Source organism: Pantherophis guttatus, chromosome 4 (genome assembly GCF_059756535.1).
Source record: "Pantherophis guttatus breed Tessera chromosome 4, ASM5975653v1, whole genome shotgun sequence".
NCBI lineage: Eukaryota > Metazoa > Chordata > Lepidosauria > Squamata > Colubridae > Pantherophis > Pantherophis guttatus.
The window spans coordinates 155,418,293-155,439,754 of NC_142066.1; the positions used below are offsets into that span (position 1 = coordinate 155,418,293).

General features: G+C 40.7%; 1 protein-coding gene across 3 annotated transcripts in view; it reads left to right on the forward strand.

The window, feature by feature from the left end:
- The window catches only part of ZBTB47 (zinc finger and BTB domain containing 47), a 38,318-nt gene extending 16,856 nt beyond the window's left edge, over nucleotides 1-21,462 (forward strand). For all 3 annotated transcript variants that reach the window (XM_060684476.2, XM_060684477.2, XM_087894266.1), the window contains 4 exons: nucleotides 1,768-1,915; nucleotides 4,526-4,641; nucleotides 16,698-16,842; nucleotides 18,780-21,462. In XM_060684476.2, coding sequence (XP_060540459.1) covers nucleotides 1,768-1,915; nucleotides 4,526-4,641; nucleotides 16,698-16,842; nucleotides 18,780-19,186 — 816 coding nt within the window. In that variant the 3' untranslated portion in view covers nucleotides 19,187-21,462. The remainder of the gene's footprint in view (nucleotides 1-1,767; nucleotides 1,916-4,525; nucleotides 4,642-16,697; nucleotides 16,843-18,779) is intronic.

Consider the following 21,462-nt stretch of genomic DNA (forward strand, 5'->3'; position numbering starts at 1 on the left):
TTGCCACCGCTGTTAAGCGAATCACTGCAGTTGTTAAGTTAGTCACACGGTGGTTAAATGAATCTGGCTTCCCCGTCGACTTTGCTTGCCAGAAAGTCGCAAAATAGAAATCATATGACCCCAGGGCACCGTCATAAATATGAGTCAGTTGTGAAGCATCTGAATTTTGATGCTGCAATGGTCCTAAGTCACTTTTTTCGGTGATGTTGTAACTTCAAACGGTCACTGAATGAACTGTTGTAAATTGAGGACTAACTGTATTTTGTCACTCAGAACAATTGTTGTCTTATCTTTCTTGTAGCTGCTTTAATTTTCCCTGAATACACAACCGGGAGATGTGGTATCTAGAAAAATTTCACTTTTAGGCCACGAATGATCTGTATGAAGGATCTGGGATCAAGTTTAGCCGTGGCTTCCCAGTCTCTGAGTCAATTCCCAGTAAATCCGTGTGCGTTGCGGGTCACAATGTGTGCAATTCAGAGTTGTGATCCAGGTTATGCAATCTTCCATTTCAGATTGAATTCCTTGGAAAGGGATGCTTTTCTATTGTTTGTGTGTCCATCCCTGTGTGGTGTTTTTGTGTGTTTTTGTGTCTATGTGTGTTTGTAAGCCTGCAGCGCCAGCAAGTGTTCGAAAGCAAAATTGCAAGGAGAAAAGGGAAGAATTTTTATAAAATTGACTCTGGATCAGTAATAAGAAAAGCCATATTTTCTTCTATAGCAGTGTTTCTCAACCTTGGAAGCTTGAAGATGGGTGGACTTCACCCATCTTGAGAAACATTGTTCTGTAGCCTTTAAGCAAATCGCTGTTGTGTGAGTCTGACAGTCACTAAGTGAATCTAGATTCTCCCACTGACTTTGCTTGTTGGAAGGTCACAAATGGCCAATCACATGACCCCCCCTGGACACTGTCTGTAACCCTTATAAATGCCTGCCCGTTGCCAAGCTCCTGAATTCTGATCACATGACCCAGGGGACGCTGCAAACGTCGTAAGTGTGAGGTTGCAAGTCACTTTTTTCAGTGTTGTTCTACAGTCACTAAAGTAGTGACGTAAATCGAGGACTACCTATAGATGGAGAAGCTAGAACAGTAATTCTCAACCTTGAGAATTTTAAGAGAGGTGGACTTCAACTCCCAGAATTCCCCAGTCAAGTAGGTTGCTAGCTGGGGAATTCTGGGAGTTGAAGTCCATCTCTTCTTAAAGGGGACAAGCTCAAAATAATCAGGGTCATTGATCTAATATTGGCAATCAATTGATAGTCCAACACGGATAGGAATAAGTCTGATTGGACAAGAAAGTGTAATCCTGTACAAGCAGTCCTCGACTTATAACCATTTGTTTAGAGGCTGCTCAAAGTTACAACGGCGTTGACAAAAGTTTGTTCACACTTAAAACCATTGCAGCCGCTGATCAAAATTCAGATGCTTGGCAACTGGCTTGTACTTACGACAGTTGCAGAGTCATGTGATCCCCTTTGGCGACCGTCTGACGAGCAAAGTCAAGGAGGGGAGCCAGATTCACTTAACAACCATATTCCTCACTTAACGACTACAGCGAGTCACTTAACAAGGTCGTAAAATGGGGCAAAACTCACAGCATGTGTCTCGCTCAGCAACAGAGTTGTTGGGCTCAATTTTCGCCGTAAGTCAAGGACTACCTGCATAAGTTTGAAAGAGACTTAATGTTATTCTTACATTAAAACTGGAAATCAGTCAATAGATTTACAGCCTCCGAGGTGACTTCCTGGGTCGTCTTCTTCCTTGCAGTGCATTACTTGTGGGAAGGTTTTTAAGAAGCTCTGGTCGCTCCATGAGCACAACAAAATTGTCCACAGTTACGCCGAGAAGAAATTCTCCTGTGAGATCTGCGAGAAGAGGTTTTACACCATGGCACACGTGCGGAAACACATGGTTGGTGAGTAGGGTGGGGAACGCATGGAGAAGGGAAGGAACGGAGACCTAAGGACCATCTAGAACAGGGGTGGGGAACCATGGAACCTTTCATGACTTGTGGACTTCAACTCCCAGAATTCCTGAGTAGCCATGTTGGACTTCAACTCCCAGAATTCCTGAGCCAGCCATGTTGGACTTCAACTCCAGGAATTCCTGAGCAGCCATGTTGGAATTCAACTCCCGGAATTCTTGAGTAGCCATGTTAGACTTCAACTCCCAGAATTCCTGAGCCAGCCATTTGGAATTCAACTCCCAGAATTCCTGAGTAGCCATGTTGGACTTCAACTCCCAGAATTCCTGAGCAGCCATGTTGGAATTCAACTCCCAGAATTCCTGAGTAGCCATGTTGGACTTCAACTCCCAGAATTCCTGAGCCAGCCATGTTGAACTTCAACTCCCAGAATTCCTGAGTAGCCATGTTGAACTTCAGCTCCCAGAATTCCTGAGCAGCCATGTTGGAATTTAACTCCCAGAATTTCTGAACAGCCATGTTGGAATTTAACTCCCAGAATTCCTGAGTAGCCATGTTGGACTTCAACTCTCAGAATTCCTGAGTAGCCATGTTGAACTTCAACTCCCAGAATTCCTGAGCAGCCATGTTGGAATTCAACTCCCGGAATTCCTGAGCAGCCATGTTGGAATTCAACTCCCAGAATTCCTGAGTAGCCATGTTAGACTTCAACTCCCAGAATTCCTGAGTAGCCATGTTGAACTTCAGCTCCCAGAATTCCTGAGCAGCCATGTTGGAATTTAACTCCCAGAATTCCTGAGCAGCCATGTTGGACTTCAACTCCGGCTGGCTGGTCTTTGGATTTCTGGCATGTACATGTGTGCTGGCCAGCTGGTCTTCGCACGTGCCACACTGGAAACCCAAAGACCAGCTGGCTGGCATGCACATGCCTATTTTTTGGCTTTGGGGGCTGGTTTCAGGGCAGTTTTGGCCCGAAAAACTGCCTGGTTTTCGGGCCATTTTCCGGTGCCGCAAAGACCAGTTGGAAACCAGAAGGGCAGCTGGCAATGGCCCGCATGCCCGCAGAGACGGCTTTGAGTGCCATCTCTGGCACGTGGGCCAAAGGTTCATCATCACTGGTCTAGTGATGGTTGTCCTTCCAAAACTTCGGTAGATGTCAGGTTGAAAACATCTGCGTCAGGGGTGAAATGCTACTGGTTCAGGAGGACCAGTAGTGGAGATTGGGGCTAGGTCGCCGTACCAGTAGCAATTGCTGGCTGGCCACATCCCCGAACCGGACCATGGTCCGCAGCCCTGCCATGCTTCCCTGCCTTCTATCACTGATGATGTTCCCTAGTTGGGTCATGAAACATCAATAAGAAAACAACTACTCTCAGAAAGCACCAAGGACCCCAGTTGTCCTCCTCCTTCTTCCTCCTCCTCATTTCAACCCTGAGCGACAAATATTCAGTCAGGAAAACATGAACCCCAATCTCCACCCTGCATTTCGTTGAGTTGGGCCACCTGATTAAATCTTGCTAGGTTGTTTCCCTTTCAGGCTCCAGAATAAGGACTCTTATCCACGTGGAAATGAAAACTTCCATTTTTAAAAAATCAGAAGTCAAGATGGCTTCCCTTCAGAAATCATGGGCGGTCCATCACTGGAGAATTTTAAGAAGAGAAAGATGCAGCTATTTGTCTGAACTGGTATAAGATTTAACAGATTAACAGAGTTGGAAGGGACCTTGTAGGTCATCTAGTCCAAGCAGACCCTACACCATTTCTGACAGATGGCAGTCCAATCTCTTCTAGAAAGTCTCCAGTGATGAAGCTCCCACAACTTCTGAAGGCATCTTCTGTTCCATTGGTTGATTGCTCTTATTGTCAGAAAATTTATCCTTATTTCCAAGTTAAATGTCTCCTTGGTCAGTTTCCATCCACTATTCCTTGTCTGGCCTACAGGTGCCTTAGAAAATAGCTTGACCCCTTCCTCTCTATGGCAGCCCCTCAAATATTAGAAGACTGCTGTCATGTCTCCCCTGGTCCTTCTCTTCACTAGACTAGCCATGATGCCCAGTTCTTGTAACCCTTCTTCATACATTTTAGCCTCCAGTCCCCTAATCAACCTGGTTGCTCTTCTCTGCACTTTTCCTAGAGTCTCAACATCTTTTTTATACTGTGGTGACCAAAACTGGATGCAGAATTCTAGGTGTGGTCTTATTAAGGCTTTACAGAGTGGAATTAATACCTCCCTTGATCTTGATTGTATCCCTCTGTTAATGCAACTTAGATCTCCCACTCGAGCAATAGGTTGGACTAGAAGACCTTCAAAGCCCCTTCCAACTCTGTTATTCTGGGTTGTGTACTTTGCCAAACAGAGTTGGCTGTTGGTTTTATCTCTGGGATGTCCATCTTTTTGTGACCTCAGCCCTACCTTGAAGGCTTTAGAACAGGGATCTCCAACCTTGGGAACTTTAAGACTTATGGACTTCAACTCCCAGAACTCCTCAGCCAGCAAAACTGGCTGAGGAGTTCTGGGAGTTGAAGTCCACAAGTCTTAAAGTTACCAAGGTTGGGGACCCCTGCTTTAGAAGACAACCCCGATTCTTCTTTGCTTTGTAGCTCACACCAAGGATATGCCGTTCACCTGCGAGACGTGTGGGAAGTCCTTCAAGCGAAGCATGTCTCTGAAAGTCCACTCTCTCCAGCACTCGGGCGAGAAGCCGTTCAAATGTGAGGTGAGAATCCATTTTGGGGCACTATCCCATTGACCATTCATGGAGTAGTGCATGCGGTGGCCTAGCGGGGGAGGTCTCGCCTCACAATCAGGAGGCTGTGAGTTCGATCCTAGGTAGAGGCAGATATTTCTCTCTCTCTGGGCACGATGAGAAGGTATCTGCTGAACAAAACTGAATGTTGAAGATACAGAGGTTGATAGAGATAAAGATCCAAGACAGGAATATGGGAGGCAAGCCAAAAAAACCGAATAAGAATGGAAGTATTAAAACGGGCGAGGGATGATGGATAGAAATAAATTATTATATGTTTTTTGTTCTTTTTTTCTAATATAATGATCGCCTGATTAGAAATTTATAGAGGAAGAAATAAGAATATACACATTTATATATTAGGATTAGTGATAGTGACCTGATTTAGGGAGAATATTAGCAGATTTTTTTTTAATTTATTTTTAAATTTGATTTATATGCCGCCCTTCTCCAGAGACTCAGGGCGGCTTACAATGCGTTAAGCAATAGCCTTCATACTTTTCTATATTTATACAAAGTCAGCTTTTTTTTTTTTAATGTTTTATTATTAAGAAATTATAATAATACAATTTTTGTCCATCCGGTTACATAGTATGGAAAAAGAAATAAATACAATTTACATATTGTACATATATAGATAATCTTTGCAAACCAGTTACATGGTATAAAAAATTGTGTTCTCATATCATTCTTAGTGTGTATATATATATAATAATCTTTAACGATAGATTAGTAAATACATAAGTCATGTCTTTTGCTTACCCATGTAACCTTTCCTTGCCTTATTATATTTCCTACCATCCACAGTACATCTTCTCTTTCTATTTCATTTTACTATTTCTTGTACTTGCTCTGGTCTCTTACTTTTTTATTTCAATTTCCTCTTCTCTAACCACCCGTACCACTTGTCCCATACGCTGTAATAATCAGAATCTTCTCTGTCATTAATTTCTAATGTTAATTTATTCATCTCGGCACATTCCATTATTTTGCCAATTACTTGTTCCTTAGTTGGTATTTTTTTCTCTTTCCATTGTTGAGCGAAAGCGATTCTTGCTGCTGTTATTATATGCACTGCCAAGTATTTCTTCTTTTTTGCCATTTCCGTCTTAAGAATTCCCAGGAGAAGTATTTCAGGATCTAATTCAAAGGTTTCACCTATTATTTCTGAAAGCCAATTGCAAATCATCTTCCAATATTTTTTTGCTTGAGAGCAGGTCCACCAGCAGTGGTAAAAAGTACCTTGCTGGTGTCCACACTTCCAGCACTTTGGGTTTGAGTTAGGGTAAATCTTGGCAATCCTAGCTGGTGCTAGGTGCCACCTATAAATCATCTTGTACTGGTTCTCCTTGTAAGTGGTTGCCTTGGTAAGTTTTATATTGTTGTTCCATATTTGATCCCATTCTTCCAGATTTATATTTTTCCCAATATTTTTGGCCCATGCTAGCATTGGGTCTTTAACCACTTCTTCCATCAGGTCATATTCTACTAAATAGTTGTACAATTTAGCTAATAATTTATTATCTGTACTCATCCAAATCTTATCAAAATCTTTGCTACCCATTTCTATACCATATTGTTCTTTATCTTTTTTATATCTTGATTTTATCTGTGCGTATGTCCACCATTCAACAAAAGTGCCTTGTTCTTTTAATTGTTCTATTGTTTTGAGGTTCCCTGCCTCATCTAGGATTTCTTTATATTTTACGGTTTTACCATGATCTAAGACGTTTGGGTAAATTATCGCCTCCATGGTTGAGAGCCAGCTGGGAATTTTAGTGTAGTGTTTTCGTCTTATTTCTTCCCACGTTGACTTCAATATGTCCCTCAATTTATGTTTGTTGAAATGTGTTTTGGTTTTTTTCCCTGTTTCCCATAAATAGGCATGCCAGCCCATCTGGAGATCATGCCCTTCTAGCGTTAGAATTCTTTTGTTCGCTAAAGTCGCCCATTCTTTTAGCCAAACAAGAACTGCTGCTTTATAATATGTTTCCCATATAGGTAATCCGAGCCCCCCTCTATTTTTTTTATCTTGTAAACTCCTAATTGCTATTCTTGGTTTTTTTCCTCCCCAAATAAACTTCCTAATAGTGGCATTAAGTTCGCTAAAGAATTTTTTATCTAATTTAATTGGCGCTGTTTGGAACAGGTACAACAATTTGGGTAGGATGCTCATTTTAATTGTCGCTATCCTCCCAAGGAAGGAAATTTGCAACTTCCCCCACTTCTCTAAATCTTGTTTTATGCTTTTTACCAAGGGGACATAGTTGTCCTCTTTGAGGGCCAGATACTTTGTTGAGATCCATACTCCCAGATATTTAACTTTTTTCACAATTTGGATTCCCATAGATTCCTCCAGGGCTTCTTTCTGGTTTTTCGTCATATTTTTGGTGAGCATTTTAGTTTTAGATTTATTTAATTTGAGTCCTGCTACTTCTCCATATTTATCGAGTGTTTCCAATATTTGTATACCTGTTTCCACCGGTTCTTCCATAATTAAAACAACATCGTCCGCAAACGCTTGAACTTTATATGTTTCCTTCCTAATTTTAAGCCCTTTGATTTGATCACTCTCTCTAATCTTCTTCAATAGCACTTCTAGTGCCAGTATGTACAAAAGTGGTGACATTGGGCATCCCTGTCTTACTCCTTTGCTGATCTGAAATGTTTTGGTGAGTTCACCGTTTACTAAAATATTGGCCCTTTGCTTCTCATAGATCGTATTTATTGTATTTGTAAAATTTTGTCCAAATCCCATTATATTCAATTGTTGCTTTATAAACTCCCAATTCAAATTGTCGAAGGCCTTCTGTGCGTCTAAAAAAACTAATGCCACCTCTTTTTCCGGGTGTTCCTCGTAATATTCTATCACATCCAGAATTGTCCTTGTGTTATTCCTAATTTGCCTCCCTGGGAGGAATCCATTCTGATCGCTATGTATTATCTTATTGAGGATTCTTTTTAGTCTTTCCGCTAATATGTTCATGTATATTTTATAATCAATATTAAGAAGGGAATTTGGCCTGTAATTCTGTATCAATTTGGTATCCAATCCTTCTTTTGGTAAGAGTGTAATATAGGCCTCTCTCCAAGATTCTGGTATTTTATTTTTCATTAAGGCCTCATTAAAAATTTGAAGCATTCTTGGGAGTAAAATGTCTTCTAATTCTAAATTTTTGTATAATTCTCCTGGGAATCCGTCCGGGCCCGGAGATTTATTCTTTTTCAATTTGGCAATTGCAGTCTTTAACTCTGTTAATGTGATCTCTTTGTTCAACATCTCTTTTTCCTCCTCTCCGATCTGTGGCATTTCCTCCTCCAATAAATATTGTTTTACTTTCTCTTTGGGTATATCTTCTTCTTTATATAAAGACGCATAAAATTCGCGTGCTATTTCCTGTTTTTCTTCTTCCTTAGTTGTGATATGGCCTTCGGTGTCTTCTAATTGGAGAATAATTCCTTTCTCTCTCTCTCTTTTTTAATTCTGTAGGATAACCACCTTCCTGGCTTATTGGCGTTCTCGAAGTAATATTGTTTTGTTCTCTTAATATTATATGCTAATTTTTCTTGATCTATTATATTTAATTTATGACGAATATTCATCCAATTTTCTTTTGTTATTTCATTGTCGGGGTTTTGTTGCGCCTCTTTCTCTGCATTTGCCAGTTCTTCTAGCAATGTTCTTTGAACTTCTCTCCTCTCTTTATTTCTATATGCTCCATATGATATCATTAGGCCTCTTAAATAGGCCTTCATCGTATCCCAGATTATCCCCCGGTCCATTGGTTCTTTTTCATTTTCTTCAAAAAAGATTTCTAACTCCCTCTTGACTTTATCAATATTTTTTTTATCTCGCAAAAATTATGTATTCATTCTCCATCTTGTGTTTTTTCTCTTATATCTACTTTTCCATCTGATTTCCAGTGGATTGTGGTCTGCCCAGGTATTGGGTAAGATTTCCGCTGACGCAATGTCCATGCCCAAGTTCCTGCTTACCCACATCATGTCTATTCTAGACCATGATTTATTGGGGTTAGAATAAAAGGTGTATTGTCTTTTATTGGGGTGTAGTGTTCGCCAGATATCTACAAGATTTAGTTCATCCACTAATTCGAAGAAGGTTTTTGGTAAATTTTTCCTTTTTTTCTTTTGACCTCTGGGTCTTTTGTGATCTTTGTTCGCATCGACCACTCCATTGAAATCCCCAATGATGCAAATATTATTGTTATCTAATCCTCTTATTATTTCTCGTGTTTTATTAAAAAACTCTTTCAGATTTTTATTTGGTGCATAAATCGCTGTTATTAATATTGCCGAATTGCCCCTCTCAATTTCAACAATTAGTAATCTACCTTTGGGGTCTGCATATTTCAGTTCTGTCTTCATTTCTTTTTTAATATATAATGCCACCCCTCTCTTTTTCTTCATGGCTAAGGAGGTGTAAAGATTCCCCAATTTTTTATATTCCAAATATTTTTTGTGTTCTTGTTTAATGTGTACCTCCTGAAGACAGACTATGTCTGCATTTTGTATGACTAATTTGTTAAGGAAGGTTTTTCTTTTTTTGTGATCATTAAGTCCATTTACATTAATCGATAGGATTTTCCAATCACCCATCCTTTTTGCCTTGTATTAATTTACTTAAATTTGAAGTTGGTGTTTGCTCGAACTGCTCTTTGAGGTCTTTGTTTCTTCCCTGCTTCTCTACTTTCTTTCTCTTCCTTTTCTTTCTCCTCTGAGCTCTCTTTCCCCGTCGGGACCTCTTCTTGGGATCTTCTTTGGGTGAGTTCTTCTTCTGTGATCACAGCTTCCAATTCCTCTTTGCTACTTTGTTCATCTTCTGACCCTCTCAGTTGGTCAAGGAATTCTTGAGCCTCCACCAAACTGTTTATTTTAATTCTCCTCCCTTGCCAAGTGATCAGCATGCCCTCCGGCAAGGTCCATCTGAAAAGTATATTCCTTTTGTTCAGTTGTGTGGCAAGGAATCTGTAGTCTCTTCGTTGTTCTCTCACCCTCCTCGGCACTTGCTTCAGGACAACCACCTCCTTTTCCTTATAATTGATCGGTTCTTCTTTTACCATTTTATAAAAAATATCCTTCACTTTCTTTCTTGCGAACCTTATATGTACCTCTCTGGGTAGTTTATTCCGTCTAGCGTAGTTCGTCTGTACTCTGTACACCTCGTCCAATTCTTTTATTATATCGTCTGTATCCTGTTGGAGCACCTCTGCTATTAATTCAGCCATTACTTGGCCTAAATTTTCGTCCTTGTCTTCTGTAACATTTTGGAAACGCAGATAGAAAGAAGCCCTATCCATTTCCAACTGCGTAATCGAATCCTCCAATTCTCTGTTCTGGGCCATTAATTTTTGATCTACTGTCTCTAGATCTTTCTCTTGTTGTTCCACCTTGGATTCTATTTTTTGTATTCTCTGTTCGTTCTTTTGTATGGCTTGTTGTATGTCACTCATTTTTTGGTCAATGCCTTGTATGTCTGTTTTCATTTCCTGATGATTATTAGACATTTTCTCTTGCATTAAGAGCATTGTCTCTTGAATCATTGCTAATGATGACTGCATCGCTTGCATTGTTGGAATCACTGATGATTTCTCGATTTTTGGTAGCCCCTCTATCGATTTTTGGGTTGCAGGGGACGACATTATAATTGTGGGACTTGATACGCTGGGAGTTACTTTCTTTCCTGTTTTTGCCACAGTGGATGCAAAACTTGTCATCTCCTTCAGTACTTTCGCCTGTTCTTTGACTATCCTTTCTATGTTACTCCAAATGGTCATCCACTAATTGACTTCCCTTGCTTAATTTACCAAGACTAAGAAAAGAATTTTTTGGGGGGGGGGGGTATTCCCGATTTACAAGACAGGTAGTAATAATACAGTCGACCTTTTCTCCACTATGCTGCCCACTACTTAGCTTTGTTGACTAATCAATATTTAGGAACTGTGTTTCTCATTTAGTTTAACTCCTGATTATTAATTAATTAGATTCTCAATTCTTCAACAGAAAAAATAATAATGATAAATCCTTTCAATACAAATATATATAATCAATAAATTAATACTCAGTGTCCAATCAGTAAGCACTTAATTAATTGATGTTATAGAATAAATCACTATTTTATAAAAATTAATCCTTGGTAATATTAAACACAGTAATCAGTCAATAGCCACTCTATGCAATGGGAAATAGAAAAACAAGACAAAAAGGTATCTAATAAATAAGTGATATATAAATAGTTAGATAGATAGTTAAGTAAATATTATAAATAAGTAGGTATATAGATAAATAAATAAATAGAATAGAGTAGATTCTAATATGTCTATACAGATATTTAAATATATTAATTAGCTATATTGTATTACTACTTTTAATACTTTAAATATATAGGTGCTTTAAATATTTTGAATACTTATATAAATATTTTAAATACTTTAAATGTATAGAGAAACAAAAAAAAGAAGAATAAATATGTATATATTATAATTTTAGACTATTTTTAAACTAATAACAATATGTATTAATATAAATTTAAATTCAGTTCTCCTTAGTCCCTTCAAGTACCACACTTGTTAGAGTCTATGCAGGAAGGTACATTAATTTAATATCACCCTTCTACTTCTCGCTTCTTCAGGATCTCCAACACCTTGTAAAAGTAAGTTTGATTGTTCCATTTATCTCTTCCTGGTGCTCCTTCTTTCCTCTCTAGCTCTTCATTGTTCTTCTCGTTGGTATTAAGTATGGTTGCACTTCCGGTCCTAAATTTCCGGTCGTTCTCCTCTCCAGTCAGCAGAATCTCTTCCCCACCACCTCAGCGCTCGATCTATACAGCAAATTAAATCCAAAAAGGTAGTGCCGCTGTTCCGCTTGTCGATCTTTCCTCCTTCTTTCTTGCCGGCCTGTCTGCAATCTTTTTAGTTGTCAATCCTCCTCCTCTCTTTCAGTCGCCGCTTTTTTCCTCTTATGAGCCCTTCCACTCCGACCCAGCCAGCGAAGCTTTGCCGATCTCAGGTGCGCTCTGGAGAAAGTGGTTACGAGTGCGCTCGCCTCTCTTTCCCGGAATCTTTGCTTCCCCTCTTGTTGGCTATCGTGGCTTCGAGTCTGCCATTAAGAGGCAGACGCGCCCCATTAGCTTGACAGTGGAAATCGGTCGCGCCGGGTGGGTTTGCGCTCCACCACTCGACTCACCGAAGCCCCACTATTGTCCGCGAAACCCTCCAGGCTTCCACGCCTCGAACGGTCCCCAAAACATTGCGTTAAGTAGCAGTGGGAGAGAGCGATCACTCTCACCACGCCATGACACCATGAGTCACCAACCGGAAGTCTATACAAAGTCAGCTTATTGCCCCCACAAACTGGTAATTTTTTTCCTCCTTTTTATATAATAGAATATAAGTAACAATTTGATGGGAAAGACTACAGGGTGAAAGTGGTATTACCATGTCATTGGCATTAAAATGGCAATGACATTGGCTGGCATAACTCTTTTAATTGTTTTTAATTCGTTTTTTTAAAAAAGGGGTTTTTTAATCAATGTGGGCCAAATTTGTTTAATATACTTTTAAATTGTTTTAAATTTTATATTTTTATGTTTTTATTTTTGGCTGTACACCGCCCTGAGTCCTTCGGGAGAAGGGCGGTATATAAATTTAAATAATAAATAATAAATAAATAAATAAAATGGAATATTGAATAATTATCTTTAAAAGATTGTGTATATCAATTCTAGGATTATATAAGTTTGATTAATATAACAATTATTATGATTATCATTATTGATGTTTATATCAAAATGAATTATACCGAGGGGCCACAATGTTCTTGTATTGATATAGATGTATATTTAAAAATAAAAAAAATCTATTTAAAAAAACCAAACAAACTCCGTATTGGAGACAGGAAGGGCATCTGGCCAGTAATAGTCAGCTCCATTCAATTGCCCAGACTCTTCCTGCAAGGGATTATGAGGTTGTTAAAAGAAGATGATCCCATTGACCATTTGTGGCATTGGCTCTATAAAACCCGGCCCATTTTCTGAAATTTGGGAAAACATCCTTGATATGATTCGTAAACCCAACTTTACAGATAGTCCTCAACTTACAACCGTCCATTTAACGATGGCACTGAAAAAGGGAATTAGGACCGTTTTTCACACTTAAGACCATGGCAGCACTCCCAGAGTCCGGTGATCAAAATTCAGCCGCTTGACAACTGACTCGTATTTATGACGATCGCAGTGTTTCCGGGGTCACGTGACCCCCCCCCCTCCTTTTGCGACCTTCTGACGAGCAAAGTCGATGGGGAAGCCAGATTCATTTAACAACTGTGTGACTAACTTAACGACTGCGGTGATTCGCTTAACAACTGTGGCAAGAAAGGTCGTAAACTGGGGCAAAACTCACTTGAAAACGGTCTTGCTTAGCAACAGAAATGTTGGGCTCAGTTGTGGTCGTAATTGAAGGACCATCTGTATGTCAAACCCCAGCATAAGGCGTAGGAAGTGTTTTGTCATTTATACACGGGTTCCGATAGTATCTGATCCATTCTTTTCGGAATTTCACTTCTAAAATATTGTGTGTGTTGAGAGAGAACAGGAATGGCCTGGGGAAAGGGAGGGGGGGAATAGTCCTTGACTTAAAACCATTTGGAAAAATGTGACTTCTCTTTTTTCCCCCCAGGTTTTTTATTTTATATTATTTATACATATCAATGTGTGAATAGTATGATACCTGGGTAGCATACATTTTGATACAAATAGATATAATATTATTACTCATAGTTGTTACATTTCATTTTCATTGTTTCATATTGTTTAAGCATACTTACCGTGTTTCCCCGAAAATAAGACCCTGTCTTATATTTCTTTGAACCCTGAAATAAACCCCATTGGGCTTATGTCTTATTTTGGGGAAAACATGGTATCTATCTATCTCTCATCTATCTATTTATCAATCTATTTAACCATCCATCTACCTATCATCTATCCATTTATCTGTCTGTCTATCTGTGTCTGTCTGTCTGTCTGTCTGTCTGTCTGTCTGTCTGTCTATCTATCTATCTATCTATCTATCTATCTATCTATCTATCTATCTCCTATCTGTATCTTTCTATCTATCCATCCATCTATCTATCTATCTATCTATCTATCTATCTATCTATCTATCTATCTATCTAACTATCTACCTACCTACCTACCTACCTACCTACCTATCTATCTTCTATCTCTCCTATCTATATCTATCTATCTTCTATCTATCTATCTCTATCTTCTATCTCTCTCCTATCTATATCTGTCTGTCTGTCTGTCTATCTATCTATCTATCTATCTTATCTATCTTCTTTCTATCTACCTATCTACCGTGTTTCCCTGAAAATAAGACCCTGTCTTATGTTTTTTTTTTTGAACCCTGAAATAAGGACTTGGCCTTATTGCCATGTGCTCAAAAGCCCAATTGGGCTTATTATCGGGGGATGTCTTATTTTGGGGAAAACAGGGTAATACTACCGCCCTTCAATTTCTAAACCTCCCTCTTGTTCATATATCTTGTTATATACATATGCATATTCTTTCTAGCCAGGTTTTACCTACGTAAACTAAGATATAATAAACTATATATATGTTTTTCTTCTAGCCAGGTTTAGCATATATATAGCATATATATATATGCTAAATAGCATATATATATAAATAGCATATATATAATAGCATATATATAAATAGCATATATATAATAGCATATATATATATATATGCTATTATTCCCCTCTTATTTCTATCTCTACTTTAACTTTTTTTTCCTTGCCACCATAATATTCAAAGACGTTTCTTTTCTATTTTCCATATTTCACCAGCTTTGTTATTCATATTTCCCTTATTTAGCTCTTCATGTCTATTTATAATTAAAGTTTCATCCTTCATTCTTTCATTATTCAGTGTTTCAGTGTACACTTCTAGTACCCATCACAATCATTTAAACCAGTGTTTCTCAACCTTAGTAGCTTGAAGATGGGTGGACTTCAACTTCCAGAATCCCCCAGCCAGCAGTGCTGGCTGGGGGATTCTGGGAGTTGAAGTCCACCCATCTTCAAGCTTCCAAGGTTGAGAAACACTGATTTAAACGTATAGAGTAAATCTATTCATGTTCTTTCCAATCATCCAATCTGTGTGATTCTACTAAATAATACACATTAATACATATTATTTCATTAACTAATCACCCATTGTTTAATTTTATCATTTCACTGCTAGTCATAATATTTTATGCATATTTAATAATACCATCATTCAATCTCTAATTGTCCAATTAACACTTAATTCTTATTCATAATTCCCATATTTCACTCTTTATATCTATTTATATTAAAATATTATCCTAATAGGAATGCAGTGGCTCAGTGGCTAAGACGCTGAGCTTGTCGATCGAAAGGTCGGCAGTTCCGCGGTTCGAATCCCTAGTGCCGCGTAACAGGGTGAGCTCCCGTGACTTGTCCCAGCTTCTGCCAACCTAGCAGTTCGAAAGCAGGTAAAAAATGCAAGTAGAAAAACAGGGACCACCTTTGGTGGGAAGGTAACAGCGTTCTGTGCGCCTTTGGTATTTAGTCATGCCGGCCACATGACCACGGAGACGTCTTCGGACAGCACTGGCTCTTTGGTTTTGAAACGGAGATGAGCAGCGCCCTCTAGAGTCAGGAACACCTAGCACATATGTCCGAGGGGAATCTTTACCTTTACCTTTATATCCTAATGTCTGTCACACTACATACAAAATAATCATCCAGGAAAAATGTGACTTCTCATGCTTATCACTATTGCAACATCCTACGTGGTCACTTGGTCAGAATTTGGACCCTTGGCAACTGATATGTATTTCTGATGGTTGCAGCCTTCGCAGGTGGTTTTAGACAAGAAAAATTAATGGGGGAAGCCACGTTTTGCTTAGTGACCCTATGATTCACTTAACGGGGTTCACTTAACAACTGCCAATTGTTGGGCTAAACAGGAATGACCTATCAAAAGTACTTAAGCCTACATAAAAAAAAATCTTTGCACCTTACCTGGAAATTCAGATGTAAAAGGTGAGCTTTTTCTATCCATAATGTAGTTTCTCTTAAGCTTCTTTCTTTCTTTCTTTCTTTCTTTCTTTCTTTCTTTCTTTCTTTCTTTCTTTCTTTCTCTCTCTCTCTTTCTCTTTCTCTTTCTCTTTCTCTTTCTCTTTCTCTCTCTCTCTCTCTCTCTCTCTCTTTCTCACTCACTCCTTCCTCTTTCTTTCTTTCTTTCTTTCTTCCCTCCCTCTCCTCTTTACTTTTTCTTTCTTTCTTTCTTCCTTACTTTCTCTTTCTCTGTCTCTCTTTCTCACTCACTCCTTCCTCTTTCTTTTTTGCTTGCTTGCTTTCCTCCCTCACTCCTCTTTACTCTTTCTTTCTCTTTCTCTCTTTCTCACTCCTTTCTTTCTTGCTTGCTTGCTTTCCTCCCTCCCTCTCCTCTTTACTTTTTCTTTCTTCCTTACTTTCTCTCTCTCTCTCTCTTTCTCACTCACTCCTTCTTCTTTCTTTTTTGCTTGCTTGCTTGCTTTCCTCCCTCACTCCCCTCCTTCCTTTCTTCCTTCCTTTCTCTCTCTCTTTCTCACTTCTTTCTTTCTTTCCTTCCTTACTCCCCTCTTTATTTTCTTTCTTTCTTTCTTTTTCACTTTCTTTCTCTCTCTTTCTCTCTTACTCCTTCCTCTTGCTTGCTTGCTTTCCTCCCTCACTCCCTTCTTTCCTTCCTTTCCAACTTTTTCTTTTCATCCCCTTCCCTCTCCTTCCTCCCTCCTTTCCTTTCCTTCTTTTTCCTTCCCTTCCCTTCCCTCTCCTTCCTCCCTCCTTTCCTTTTCTCCCACCATCTTTCCTTTCCTTTCCTTTCCTTTCCTTTCCTTTCCTTTCCTTTCCTTTCCTTTCCTTTCCTTTCCTTTCCTTTCCTTTCCTTTCCTTTCCTTTCTTTTTCTCTAATCTTTCTATTTTGTGAATCCATCCAGAATTGCAATGAGCGATTCCAGTACAAATACCAGCTGCGTTCGCACATGAGTATCCACATTGGACACAAACAGTTCATGTGCCAGTGGTGTGGGAAGGACTTCAACATGAAGCAGTATTTTGACGAGCACATGAAAACGCACACAGGTGAGACCAGGTCTTCCCCGCATTCTTAAGCTAGTTCAGTTTTCCTGTTTACCTTGAAGAGCTGGCAACTCGTTTGTTGCCGTTGTGAATGCTCACATTCAGCCAGGCAAGACAAATGTCGGCCTCCAGGCAAACTCAGTTTAAATTCACACCAGTCAATCAAACAGGCTGTACTTGACTTACAACCAATGATACTCAGCTGTACATCTCCACCCCAGACCACCCCAACGATGCCCTTGAAGTGATGTCCCGGTGCCTGGAGGCCGTGCGGGTCTGGATGGGGAGGAACAGGCTCCGACTCAACCCCTCCAAGACCGAGTGGCTGTGGCTGCCGGCATCCCGATATAGTCAGCTGGTGCCATCGCTGGCTATTGGGGGCGAGTCATTGGCCCCCACGGAGAGGACTCGTAACTTGGGCGTCCTCCTGGACGCACGGCTGTCTTTAGAAGAGCATATGACGGCCGTGGCCAGGGGGGCTTTTTATCAGGTTCGCCTGATTCGCCAGTTGCACCCCTTTCTGGATCGGGACTCCTTATGCACGGTCACTCATGCCCTCGTCACTTCCCGCCTGGACTACTGTAATGCTCTCTACATGGGGCTCCCCTTGAGGAGCACCCGGAGGCTCCAACTGGTCCAGAATGCGGCCGCGCGGGTGATTATGGAGGCGACATGGCGCTCCCATGTAACACCTCTCCTGCGCGAGCTGCACTGGCTTCCGGTGGTCTTCCGGGTGCGATTCAAGTTATTGATTCTCATCTTTAAAGCGCTCCATGGCTTAGGGCCTGGGTACCTACGAGACCACCTTCTGCCACCGATAACCTCCCACCGGCCAACACGCTCCCACAGAGAGGGTCTCCTCAGGGTGCCGTCGGTCAGGCAATGTCGGCTGGCGACCCCCAGGGGAAGAGCCTTCTCTGTGGAGGCACCCGCCCTCTGGAATGAGCTACCCCCAGGAATACGACTGATCCCGGACCTCCGGACCTTTCGCCGGGCTTCTTCTTTCAGCAAGCCGGGCTGGCTTAAAATTTTTAATTGTTTTATGGGAAAGGGGTTTTAAATTGGGGAAGCCAAATGGATTTAATTATGTTTTAAATTATTTTAATTTTCATATTGTATGTATTTTAATCCTGGCTGTTCACCGCCCTGAGTCCCTCTGGGAGAAGGGCGGGTAAAAAAATTTAATCAATTCAATTCAATTCAATTCAACTGAGCCCCAGATTTCTGTTGCTAAGCAAGACAGTTTGTTGAGTGAATTTTGCCACAGCTGTTAAATGAACCACTGCAGTTGTTTATGTCAGTGACACAGTTGTTAAGTGAATCTGGCTTCCCCGTTGACTTTGCTCATCAGAAGGTCGCAAAAGGGGATCACACTTAATAACTGTGGCCAAAAAAAGGTCATAAAATGAATCAAAACATAATTAGCAACCTAAATTTGGGGCTCAATTGTCGTTAAGTTGAGGACTATCTGTACACCCCATTGATTCACTCAGAATGACAGAATAAGGGGCTTTGGAGGTCTTCTAGTCCAACCCCTGCTCGAAGAGGAGACCATATACCATTCCGGTTGTCCGATCTCTTCTTAAAAACCTCCAGTGATGGAGCATTCACAATTTCTGGAGGCAAGTTGTTCCACTGGTTAATTGTCCTCACTGTCAGGAAATTTCTCATTGGTTCCAGGTTGCTTCTCTCCTAGATTAGTTTCCATCCATTGCTTTTGGTCCTGCCCTCAGGTGCTTTGGAGAATAGCTTGACTCCCTCTTGGCAGCCCCTGAGATATTGGAAGACTTCTCATGCCAACTTCATCCCAGGTCCTATTCTAAATCATCTCTAACTCAGTTTCCCACCTTGAAAATTGGTTCTGGCCCCAAAGAGACCTCAGCTGACCATTTTCAGAAAACACCTTTTCACTCTCTCTCTTCTGTGTCCTACTTCTCCAGGTGAGAAACCATACATTTGTGAGATCTGTGGGAAGAGCTTCACCAGTCGCCCCAACATGAAACGCCACCGACGGACGCACACGGGTGAGAAGCCCTACCCTTGTGACATCTGCGGTCAACGCTTCCGGTTCTCCAACATGCTCAAGGCTCACAAGGAGAAGTGTTTCCGGGTCAGCAATCCAACAGGTGCAGTTCCCAACCGAGATACAAACTCTCTTGGTCTCCTCGTTTCTCCAAACGCCAACTCAACTCTTTTGACCACCGGCGTTCCTCTCCATTCGTCCTCTCCTTCCCAGGCACTTCCTTTGCCGCTTGGACATCCTCATGCACACCCCATGCCTCCTCCTCCTCTCCTACCCCCAACACCAGCTCTCTTCCCTGGTAGCAGAGTGAACATGGACAACTAGACCCTGTTCAACCTCTGGTGTGTCAAACTTGGCTCGTAATTCTGAAGATATCTCCGATGCCGTTGACTGTTATGGGTTTGTGGTTAGCGGGCATCACGTTTGGGTTTTAGTTTGAGGGACCTGAAGTTCTTGGTTCTTCAATAGGAGCATCTAGAACCTTGAGATCATGGTTGCTACTCAAGCCACAGAGATAACATTGTTGATCTGTTTGCTCAACGAAGGAGGCAGACTAGTTTTGCTTGACCTGCTCTTCTTAGATGTGTTGGACTTCAGCTCCTACATCTGAATGGATGGCGTAGAAGAAACAAAAGATGTTATTTATTGACTCTGAAGATCTTGAGAAGATGATAGAGCTTGCAAGGTAGAAAGACACAGGCAACGACTTTCCGAACCTATCTGGTCAGATATGGGTTTGGAGGAGTCCGAAGCAGATGGGTTTCTCTTGGAGGTTGAAATGGAAGATGCCTTCACTCAAGGCAAGAAGGTTGGAAGGGAGCACTCCAGTTTTTCATGGTCCTCTGAATGGGAATGGAGAAATATGGAAACCTTGCTCCATGGAAGTCCCAAAGGTGCTTTTTTTCAGGAGGTGACTGGACTTTTCTTGTTTTTCCTTTGAAAAAGTTTCGCTTATCATCCAAGAAGCTTCTTCAGCTCTAACTGGATAGTGGGGTATGGAAGGATGTATATTCCCTTTACTCTGTGGAACTGAAAGGAAACGGCAAGATGTGGGCGGCAAAATTGTCCTTGGTGTGAGAAAGTGGATCATTGAGTTTGTCACCTTGTAGCACCTTCTTCCAAGGTCAGCTTCTCATTCATTCACTCTGTCGTTCTTGCCTATCCTTTATTACAACTGTCCATTTCTCAGCTTCTGTAGCTTGAAGCTCAGGTGGCCTTCTCTGAAGATGATAACGCTAGAGATGAAGCTCTCCCCTTACTAATAGTCCCTTGAAAACAGTAGAACTGCAGGACCCTTTTCCTTGATTACCATCAAGGCTTAAATCCAGCATCTTTACATATTATGGAATTCTCATGCAGCCTAGACACCATAACTAAGTCTACAAGTCCTTGATTTTTACTCTACGCCTACTATTCCTAAGGAGAATGCACTTCCTGAGGAACTTCTTCTAAAACCAACATTCTCTTCTTCACAAAGCTCTTTGGAGGAAGACATTGAGCCTTTAAGGACATTTTTAACATGAAGCGTTGGTTCTTTTAACTTTTTTTGCACTTTATCTAATCCTAAGAGCTCTTTCGCAATAGGACCTTTATGAATTCTTCCAGAGGAGCAGAACTTGGGGGCGTCATTGCCTGAGTCGTCTTTCACTTCCAAGGCAAAGACCCCCAAGTCAAAATGGGCCATGTTTCAAAGATTGACCCATTCTGTTGTCGAGATGCACACCAAGGGTGTTTCACAGGAGAAAGGTGTTCCTTGAATCGATATTTGCATCTTTGGCAAAGTTTGGTGGATCTTGTTTGACTAGAAGATCCAGGATTTTTGATTGTTGGTTTGTACGTCCATACGAGCAGGGCTGGCCCCTTGGAACCACCACAATGCACAAATGGATGAGGGAAAGGCTGTGGAGTCAGCAAATGTGCAATAACAATGAACTGGTGAACAAAAGACACGCATTGATTGTGGTTGATTGTCTCATCTAGTCCTTCCTGATCAAACTCTTAAAAAGTGGTGTTTAAGCTTAGAAAGAGAGAGAGACTCTTAAGATCCTTTGGAACTTTGCTACAGGTAGTCCTCAACTTACGGCCACAATTGGGACCTGAACTCTGAGCGATGCAGTCATTGAGTCATGTCCAAATTGATTTTTTTTTTTTTGTCACAAAGCAGCCGGTCTTTAAATGAATCGCATGGTCGTTAAGCAAGTCTGGCTTGCTCCATTGGCGGCCTTGTTGTCAGTATCCGGCGGGGAAGGTCGCATATGGTGAACACGTGATGCCGGAATCCTGCAACCATCATAAGTACATGCCGGTTGCCAAGTGCACAAATTTTGATCACGTGACTGGGACGCAGTGACAGTCATAAGTACGAGGACCGATTGTAACTATTTTTTTAGCACTGACATAATTGTCCAGTGGTAAAGAAAGGCCGTAAGCTGCGGAATATCTATAGTATATTAGGAAAGGAAGGAAGTCAAACTGATTTTATGAATGCTTACCATTTGATCACCTAATAATATTTTTATGGCATTTGGTATCTACTGCCAAATTATCCAGAAAAGGAAAAAATAACGTTCACCAATAACTCTTAGTATTGGAAACAAAAA